The sequence below is a fragment of the Urocampus carinirostris genome, chromosome 6 (assembly GCF_059441175.1).
Source record: "Urocampus carinirostris isolate Australia breed hairy pipefish chromosome 6, RoL_Ucar_1.0, whole genome shotgun sequence".
NCBI classification, from domain to species: domain Eukaryota; kingdom Metazoa; phylum Chordata; class Actinopteri; order Syngnathiformes; family Syngnathidae; genus Urocampus; species Urocampus carinirostris.
This window is the reverse complement of record NC_142354.1, coordinates 27,743,962-27,754,021: the sequence shown is the minus strand read 5'-3', so window position 1 is coordinate 27,754,021 and position 10,060 is coordinate 27,743,962. Positions and strand designations below refer to the sequence as shown.

General features: G+C 41.4%; 1 protein-coding gene across 1 annotated transcript; it reads left to right on the top strand.

Moving 5' to 3' along the window:
- The first annotated feature begins 40 nt into the window (after window positions 1-40).
- On the top strand, window positions 41-10,014 carry dnajc14 (DnaJ (Hsp40) homolog, subfamily C, member 14). The gene is made up of 7 exons (XM_088338548.1): window positions 41-194; window positions 1,591-2,985; window positions 3,067-3,173; window positions 6,283-6,402; window positions 6,486-6,646; window positions 6,738-6,840; window positions 7,585-10,014. Exons 2-7 carry the CDS (start codon window positions 1,762-1,764, stop codon window positions 7,880-7,882), a joined length of 2,013 nt encoding a protein of 670 aa, XP_088194674.1. The 5' UTR covers window positions 41-194; window positions 1,591-1,761; the 3' UTR covers window positions 7,883-10,014.
- The last annotated feature ends 46 nt before the right edge of the window (window positions 10,015-10,060 follow it).

Here is a 10,060-nt window from a genome sequence, read left to right as displayed (position 1 = left end):
TTCCTGTCAGTAGATGGCGGTAGCACCCACCGTGACAAGTGTACACGTAGTGTTCAAGTCCTGCAAAAACGAAGCCGAACGAGAAGAAAGAAGGAAGTGAAAGAATTCACACGAGAAGAAGAAGGAGGACCATAAAAACAACACTACGAGCACCTGGCAGTCTGTAAAAACAAGGTTACTCACTTATCTCAAAGGTATAAATGACGCAAGTATTTAAATGCACAACAAAATGTATTATCTGTCGTCTTCGCTGCCATTTGATATATGATATTTAAACCGCTCGGTGTTCCCCCCACAGAAAGAGGAAACAGTTCTTTATCAGCTAACTGTTACCATTCGTTGCTAGCGAAGAGTTAGCTTGAGGGTGACATGTTTTCTCATGGAAGGGCAATCTGTAAATGGTTGTGCATGTCTTGCGGCTGCATTTCTTCTGCCTTTTACGAGAAAGATGACAAGTAAGCGAATACGATTGAACTAATTTAGACCGACTGCAAACCTGGCTTTTTGGGTAGGGTGTTTCCCAAGGCTGCTAACGTTAGCCGCCAGTAGCGCACTTCACTGGGTGACATGAAATAGTCTTCCCTTTTTTATTATTATAACCAAAGCTATCAAACACCAAAGCAACACGATTACACTGAAGCCATACCTGGGTTATTGTTGGAGAATGATTTTAAAAGGTAGTGAAATGCCTCCACTTGTATTGTTTGAAAAGTTGGCAATGCAATTTGTATTTTTCTGCGTTTTTGACAGACTGCTTGATGCCATTATAGATTTTTCCATTGCAAGGTGCATTGACTTTAATTTATTTTTAACATTGTTGTCAATAAGCTGCAAAACATTAGTTGATGATTAAAAGCATGTTTAAAGTTCAAGCCAATTTGCTAGGACTGCAGCTTGTTTTTACCTAAACGACATTAACATTATCACACAAAAAGCTGTGTTTTTTTTTGGAATAGAATATAATTTTCTTTATTGTCATAAATTAAAAAACGTAGTATACATTGTATGTAAAGAGTTTAGAGGTGGCACCGCAGTATAAACGTCGAATGAAAGATCTAAATTAAAAAGATTACCAAAAATATTAGGTTAGAGAGATGATATTCACAAGATAGTGCTTGGATACGGGCCCAAGTTGTAATTGCATTCAGAAAAGTTGTGTGATGACATTAGCTACAACATTGTGCTAAATAAGAATAATTACATGAAATATGAATATACATTTTTCCATACAAAAGCAAGATATTCTTCACTCTTTTATAAAGAAACATATTGACACTACTGAATTTATTTGCAATTTATATAATTGAATGTGAGGTGCAGTTATATTGAGTCACATCTCTGGGTTTTAATGTTTTCTACTTGTACATTGTGCTAAAAATGAAGTACAATGTTTTTTTGTTTTTGTTTTTCAGTTAATTACAACAAATGATTCCTTAAATCGTGCCACCTTTGCAAGGATTGTATTGGGATTGTAAGATCTTAGGTTTCAAGGCCAGTTCTTATACTGGTGCTATTTAAAGGAAAGTAGTATAGATTCAAATTGTTTTCCCTTCTGCTCTGTAGTTGTAACATGTGGCGTTTTCTTTTTAGATATATTGCTGTACCATGGCATAGGTTTAAAGGCCCCATTTAGCTGCTGATATGGTGTACCTAAAAAGCCCCCAGTCTCACATTGGAGTGAGGGTCTGGGGTGAATATTGCCACAGATTATGGCTTTAGGAGATCATCTTCCACAAGAACCTTTTTCACCGCTCTGAAATAATGGATTGGAAGATGAAGAGAGCGGCATCTGATAGGGTACTGGGCTTACAGATTCTGATGAGGAGGTTACTGGTTACTGATGGGGATTCCGCCCCAGTAAAAAAGTCCAGTCAGTGGGAGTCGAGAGAAGTGGAAGACATTGGCGAACACACATCCAATGCTCAGGACACCTCAGACCCAACCACTCCACATGACTCTGGAATCGGTGATGTGGAGTGCTGCGGCCCCACAGAGGGCAGAGGTGAAAATGAGGACGCTCCCGACGTTATGGAACACGAAAGCGGTGACGGTCATGTAAGCGCGGGGGTCATAAATCAAGAGGAGGATGAGTCCGCCAAGGAGCAGCACATGAATGGGGAGTCTTTGAGGAGATTCGGATCGGGAAGGAAGTACAAATTAAGGTGTGGAGGATCTGTTTTGGAGCAGGGTGGTCAAAGCGCTTTTACGCCACCGTCCTTTCAAAAAGGCGGATTTGTGCCGAGTGGCGGCCGTCACAAGCAGGCCCGCAGGCGAAACCATCACCAACACCAAATAAACCGCGGCCGCAGGCGCTCGGGTAGACAACTGGTTTTTGCCCTAAAAGAAATGCTGTCCGAGTCTGTCAGCGTCTGGTGCATTTCTTGCATCCACATGATGATTGAGATTATTGTCACCTTAACTCATAATTGTGGTGTTGGCGTGGAGACCGGAGGGCTGAAAATTTTCACCTTAGGGCAGCGGCTTATTGGAAAAATCACGGACATCCCGGGAATGAAGGCTGATGCTAGTCGGATTTTTAATTGGACAAAATCGACAGGCGCGTATGTAGCGGATAAATTGGTTCGGTTGCTCAAGTGGACTATACAAGCTGCCTTAACGACTCTTAGACTCCTTTATGCTGTGGTCCTGCTTGGGTCCCAGCGGGTGAAAAGCGTTTTGGTACGGCTCGGTGGAGACAGGGGGAAACACTTTTGGACAGCATTCCAGGATTCACGTTTTTGGAAGAGGGTGCTGCTTTTTGTGGAAAGAGTCAAAAAGCGCTTTGGACGGGAGGGCTACGTCAACGCATCCGGATGGGAGTCGCCGGGACAAGCTGGGAGAAGCCCCCCGGGTCAAGAACTAGAAAGACTGCTGGCCCTGGCTGAGGTCCCAGAAGAGGAGCTGGATCCATTCTCAGTGCTAGGTGTGGAGGTCCACGCAACTGAAGCGGAGCTGAAGAAGGCCTACAGACAGCTGGCTGTCCAAGTATGTAAGCTTAATTACGACTTTCAAATGCTCCTACTGATTATTTTGGATGAGGGGATGACTTATAAAAACCTGTTTCAGGTCCATCCAGATAAGAATAAACACCCACGAGCTGGTGAAGCCTTCAAAGTACTGCGGGCTGCCTGGGATATTGTCAGTAACCCAGAAACAAGAAGAGAGTATGAATTGTAAGTAGTGACCCTACAAAACACAAGCGTTGACCGTCATTCAAGGTACAAGCAGGCACTTAAAAAACTGAATATTTGAAAGGTGAGGTGTGTAGTTTAATGTGTCCTTAAAAACTATAAATTCAATATTTCCGCTATTTTGCATGTTTTAACAATGCCAGACTGAGTTAAAAAAGCCTTTGTATTTATTTTTCCGCTGCACCTGTCTGCTTTTATCCTACTTTTATCATCGGCGTTCTGGCCACAAAGCGTATTACGTTGAAGCAAAAGAGGCGGTGGATTTGGGAGGGAGTGGAATCGTGACACTTGGGTCATGGTTTACTTTTATCCCAGGTGAAAATGGTGAAACAAAACAAAAAAGACTGTTTCAAACAGATTCCAAATGCCAACACAAACTCCAAAGAAAGATGGAAAAAGGAAGAGATATTTCGAGCGCATGTAAGAATTTCAAAGGAGCTGCAATTATGTTTTCAGCTAGAAGATGGCGTCAGAAAGTAGAATATTTTGAAGTTTTATACACCAACTTTGATGACTTCTTTTTTGTACACTACTTAAAATATTGGCTTTATTAGGGGTTGCTGTTCCAGTTGAGGATAAGCTCTATAGTAAACATCTCAAGACGAAACAGAGAAGGCTTAGTGGTGGACATTAACGAGTGATTAGCTTGTATCAGCTAGGGTACAGGAAGTAAGGATAGAAAGAACTAAAGAGTCCATTGCAATATACTGATGGTTGGTGCTTTTTTCGTCAGCTGGAACTGGGATATTAGTCAAGGTGGAACAGTTACAAAGCAATCTTTATTAGTAGAAAACCTTCAGGCTTAAGCTGGAAAGTAAGACATATCAAGAAAAGACTACTCAAAAAGCGTTTGGCGTAGGGGTTGCTGTTCCAGTTGAGGATAAGCTCTATCGTAAACATCTCAAGACGAAACAGAGAAGGCTTAGTGGTGGACATTAACGAGTGATTAGCTTGTATCAGCTAGGGTACAGGAAGTAAGGATAGAAAGAACTAAAGATTCCATTGCAATATACTGATGGTTGGTGCTTTTTTCGTCAGCTGGAACTGGGGTATTAGTCAAGGTGGAACAGTTACAAAGCAATCCTTATTAGTAGAAAACCTTCAGGCTTAAGCTGGAAAGTAAGACATATCAAGAAAAGACTACTCAAAAAGCGTTTGGCGTGAGTCAAAGGTACTTTAAATGGTGGCAGAAATTGAATTGTTTGTTTGTGAGTGTGTGTATCTTCCAACTTCTATTTCTGCTCATTTCAGTCCTTTATGTGTTTAAATAAATCAATTTACACCCAGAGAAAAACACCAGTAACTGATAAAAAATAATTTGAGTATTACATTTGCAGATAAATTACTGATTATTGCCACACACTACGCAAGAAAATAAAATGGCACTCTACAGTCCTGGCATTAATTTGCAGGTACATACAATCAGAACTTAACAAGTTGAAATGCAAAATGTACCAATCTCTAGTCACAATTGTGGAAATAATTTTCAGATATGTCTTGGTTTAATTTTCCACACAAATAAATTTAATATCTTGAAAATATATGCTGGTTCGCGCCTCGACCGAGACATACCTAATTGGTATAATGGCGGCGCCCTTTGGCTGCGGCTGCACCGACTCGCTACAACGGGTCAGGTGTATCGACATTTCGTTCTGTGTACATTGTTACAAAGAATGACAATACAAAGGAAATTATTATTATTATTATTATTATTACAGTTGTGTGTAATAAATATGTATGTTTTTAATAGAAATCTGTTTTTTCTTTAAAACCTTTATTTGTCCATTTGAAATCAAATCTTTCTATCACCTCTTTTGGACATTTTCCCGATATCATCATTGCTACTGATTTGCTCTCATTAGTCAAATACCCAGCTACTTCTCCATATATTTTAACGTTCTCCAACAGTGGTGGTATTGATAAAGGGGGCTCTTTCAGCATTAGCAACAAGTCATCTGCAAACAGTGATCTTTTTTGCTCTTCTCCTCCGTCATCTAATATTCCCCATATTTGCTTATTTTGAGGGAAGCCAAAAGCTATAAGTGTTTGATGTAAAAAGCTCCATTTTGCCCTATCAAAAGCTTTTTTGAGGTCCAAACTCCGTAACATCGAAGTTTGGGCCTTATATTTTGTGCTCGAAATTATGTTTAATATCCTCCTAATATTGTTTAAACCCTGTCTTCCCGAAATAAACCCTGTTTGATATGTTTTAAATAATCCCGTTTTGAATTTCTGCATTCTTTTTGCCATTATGCTTGTAAGAATTTTTAAATCGTTACACAGTAAACTAACTGGTCAATAGCTTTCACACAGCGTTGGATCTTTTCCTTCTAGCCCTTTGAGACTCTTTGTGATTAAGGGCTATACAGATAAACATGACTTGACTTCTTTATGCAGGACTGTTATGATGGCTTCTGACCACAATTTGAGGGATCTCCTTTTGTAAGCGCATAGTTGAATACTTAATGCAATACTGGTGTTAATTTTTCTTTAAAGCTTTTGTAGAACACCCCTGGGAATCTATCCGTTAGCGCTTTTCAAGTTAAATCCCAATCATCAATAATATCGAATCGCAATTATCAAGAATCGTGACATACGTCGAATCGGCACCTTAGTGTCGTGATCCAATCAAATCGTGACCAAAGCATATCGTCTCACCCCTACTAACTACCCAGCCGCTGTGCCGCCAGACTGGTGTCTTTTTTTTTTTTTTTTACAGTTAACGAGTTACAACAGGTTCCATTAATACAGGTAATGTGTGGAGCCATGTTAGAAGAAGTTACACCTGTATGACAGACATAAATCTTGTTTGTAAATGATCAAATGTAATTTTTTCACTCTAACTGGAAATAGATTCTTTAAAAATAAACCAATGTGTTTTCCCCCTCCCTCCCACAGTGTGTCTCTTATGGTTGAGGTTTACCCACGCTGAGATTTCTAGGCCTCTATAATCTTTTTAAGTCGTGGAACTTACACAATTGGTGGTTGACTACTTATCTGCGACACTGTATGGTTTCTGGATTGTGTCAACATAAGCAGATTGTCCTTCAAGCTTGTACTTTGACCAGCAATCTTTTCTGTCCGGCCCCAGGAAGCGTATGGCGGCAACTGAGCTCTCCAAGTCCATGAACGAATTCCTTACCAAACTGCAGGATGACCTGAAGGAAGCCATGAACACCATGATGTGTACCAAATGTGAAGGCAAGCACAAGTATGTCCTCCCGCGAAAAAAAAAGATATCCGATAGCTCTAGTTGACAAGTGAGGCAACCGGGCTGTGACTTTGTCATCGCAGGCGCTTTGAAATGGACCGAGAACCCGCAGAGGCCCGTTTCTGCGCCGAATGCAGCCGCCGCCACAGCGCCGAAGAGGGCGATCTGTGGGCCGAGTCCAGCATGTTGGGCCTTCGTATCACCTACTTTGCCTGTATGGACGGCAAAGTCTTTGATATCACAGGTTGCATTTCTTCACTTTTACATGATGCGGATATTTGTGGGTTGGGTGCGAAGTGGTTCCGTAAGTGATGATTTATTCTATTGTGTTCCAGAGTGGGCGGGCTGCCAGAGGATAGTAATTTCTCCAGACACACACCGCGTGCCCTATCACATCTCCTTTGGGTCAAAGAACAACAGCAATCCTGCCAGAAACAGGTGACAGGATGTCCACTCTTATTCACAGCGTTTCCACCAGAAAAGTTGTTAAGCTTGGTTGTCAGGATTGGAGATTGCTAAATTGGGGGAAATTGTCGATAGAGGGAGTTTACATGTCCATCTGATTTTACCATCGATTGACAGCCCCCTCCTAAAAACATGGTGTCCTGCCAGGCTTAGGGAGAAACCCTAAAGCGGGGGTCTCCATCATGGTAAAAACACATGAATAGCCCACGGACAGGTTCTATATGGCTCAGCAGTGATGTGTCGAGATTGTTTTTCTCTCTATTAGGCGTTGAATGTTTTTACCGCAGCACTTTTAGTTGCATTTTTATGTAAAATGCTCGAAGAATATAGTAATGTTTTTTTACACAACTCACTTTTTATTGAGATTTCCATACTAAAAAAGAAATTTAGCCCCTGAGAAACTCAAAACAGGCAAAATATCAAATACAGAAAAAAAGCAATATACTTCACCAGGAGTGCTACAAATACAGAACTGTTGAGTGTTTATCCATTATAGAAAATTGACGATACGGTCTATTGTAATACAGATACTTTTGAAAATGAGTGACGAGACAGCATTGAAAAAGTATTAAATGATAGCATTTAGAAAGAGAAAAAAGTATATTTTGTAATTCATTAACCACTAATCTCGGATGTTGATCTTGGTATTTTTTCCCCCTTTATTTCCATTATCTGCTTATCCTTATAGTTCTGTCTGATCGTTTTTGTAAATTTTAGGCCACAATCTGAGCACGGCCCGGGCCCAGCCAACCCGGCCGATTTACAGGACTTCTTCAACCGCATCTTCAAGGGAGCGCCCCCCAGTGACATGCCGGCCAACGGGGGCTTCTTCCCCTCAGGTCCATCGCACCACCCTTCGCCCGGAGCCGGCGCGCCCACGTTCCCTCACCCCCAGGGCCACTCGGGCTTTTTCATGCCGGGATCGCAGCGGCCCGAATCCGGCGAGTCGTGGGCCGATCCTGGCAAACCCCCGCCCCGTCGAAGAAAGAAAGTCCGGAAGCCTTTCCAGAGGTGAAATATGATGAGATGCAACTGATACTGAACCAACCCCCGGGTCACATCCATAGGCTGCCCTGGGTCTTGCAGACACCATGGCGAGAGATTTACCAGCAAAACCTGAAGATGAGCAGTTGGAAGATTTGAGTGTTGACAGTGATGCCGCTTTATTTTAACTTCCTTTTCACGTTAGTTTGGCCCTGCTGTCGGCTTGCTGTTCTTCTGCATCTTTTCCTCCTAACTAGAGCTGCCCTACCATTCATTCACCCACTATTCTATAATCTTCGCAAGGAATTGTGGCACAAGGCATGACTTAATGTTTATGTTTGTGTCCACAATTACCTTTACTACGGAGGAACAAAAATGCCAAAATCGAAATAAGTGCAGTATTTTCCGGTGTCGAACATGCACTAAACCCCACATTAAATCCGTAAAGAAACCCCTGAATTCACATTAATTTATATAATGTTATTCAAATGGAGGGGTGGTCCCCAGCTGTGTATTGGCTGTCCAGACTGGGAACTGCCACTTTGGTCCGCTCCTCATTTTAATGCAATTTTGAATTTCATGTCGAGGCACGACGTTAACGTGTGCGCCGATCATTTCTACAGTTATTTGTTTTGAATTTTGGCATTGTTGGTCCTCCTTACTCTGCTGCACCAGTGTCAAGCTACGCTCACGTTAACTTTTTCCAAACAGGCTTATGTAACGGTTTCCTACCTACGAGGTACTGAAAATGCGGCCTCGCTTTAAATCACACAATATAGGGAACACCCGGGGGTTCAGTATCTTTCTCCAGACACCTTTGAAAGGAAGTAGCGCCTTCAGTAAACACCTCGTGTGCCACGTTGTTCAGCGTCAACTCCACTTGGTGCTTTAAACCCGCTTTTCATTCCACTGGGAATTCACGAGACATTATCAAGGACAACACTCACGATCGACCCATACTGAAATCTGTTGCTGTATATCAGGCCCACCAAAGGTTTTAATCAGGTCAGCGAAAATACGCAGAGCGAAGCACAAGAGAAAAATGACTTGCTGATTGAAATATGTCCACTGGATGTCGCCAAAGCCCGGCACACCTCACAGACTACCTGGAGCCGTTCTTTCTCACTCTAGATTTCTTACTTTTCCTCTCGCTCTCTTTTTTTTAATCTTTCTGTCTATTTCTTCTTTATCTCCCTCTTTCTTTTTCTCTCTCCCACTCTCTTCTTTTTTTTCTCGGTCTCTCAATCTATTTTTTTCTGTCATTTTTTTTCTTCTGTTTATCTTTCTATCTTTTTTTCTCTTCTTTCTGTAGCTCTTTTTCTTTCCCTCTTTATTCCCGCCTTGTTTTTTTTCTGTCTCCCTATCTCCCCTTCTCTCTTTAATCTACTGATCGGCCCCTGTGAGTTTATTTCTACCCCTGAGATTAAAATTTGACACCCCTGCTCAATATAATTGCATTTCATAAAAATGGCTCTGCTAGTCATCACAAATTTCCAATCATGTAATCAATCATGCGTGTAATCATTGGGCGGGAACTCAGTTGGATGTGCCACAGCACTTTTTTCTTTTTTGAATACATTCTGGAGACACTTTGAGTTGGAGTGATTGTTTATTTTTATTTTCTGAAATATTTTAGTTGTTGATGCAGAGAGCTGCCGTGTTCTTTCCTGTGTCAAAACATGCATCTTGTACCCATTTGTGGCGTCCAGACGGATGAGCCAGGCCACAACTCACAAACGCTTGAAATACCCGAGAACTCGGAGCAGGTTATTATTTTTCTCATAAAGTGGCATGATTTTGAGTTTTGGCTTTGGTTTATTTCTCCAATGATGTGCAAGTGGTGGTCTGCCATCCTCGATTGGGTTTAGTTCTTCTTTCCATGATGGTTGAGAACATTTTGCATTTGTTGACTTCTCAAACGTTCGCCTCAGCATAATGACGTTGGTTGAGGAACATAACAAGTGCTCCTTGTAAGTTCAAGACAACTGAAATTTTTTTGTGTGTGTTTTAATATTTTAAGAGAATATACAGATATATTGGAAAACTTTATCTGACAATCATCGGGGCTTTTGTTCCCTGGCCTGCAGACCATTTTAAATGTCACTCTTAAGGTTTCCCTGCTTTCTCTGGTTTTCAAAGTAAAGATTATTTCCTAAAATGCAACAGGTTTGCCCTGCTTTGTATGCATACACCAAAATAAAATGACACA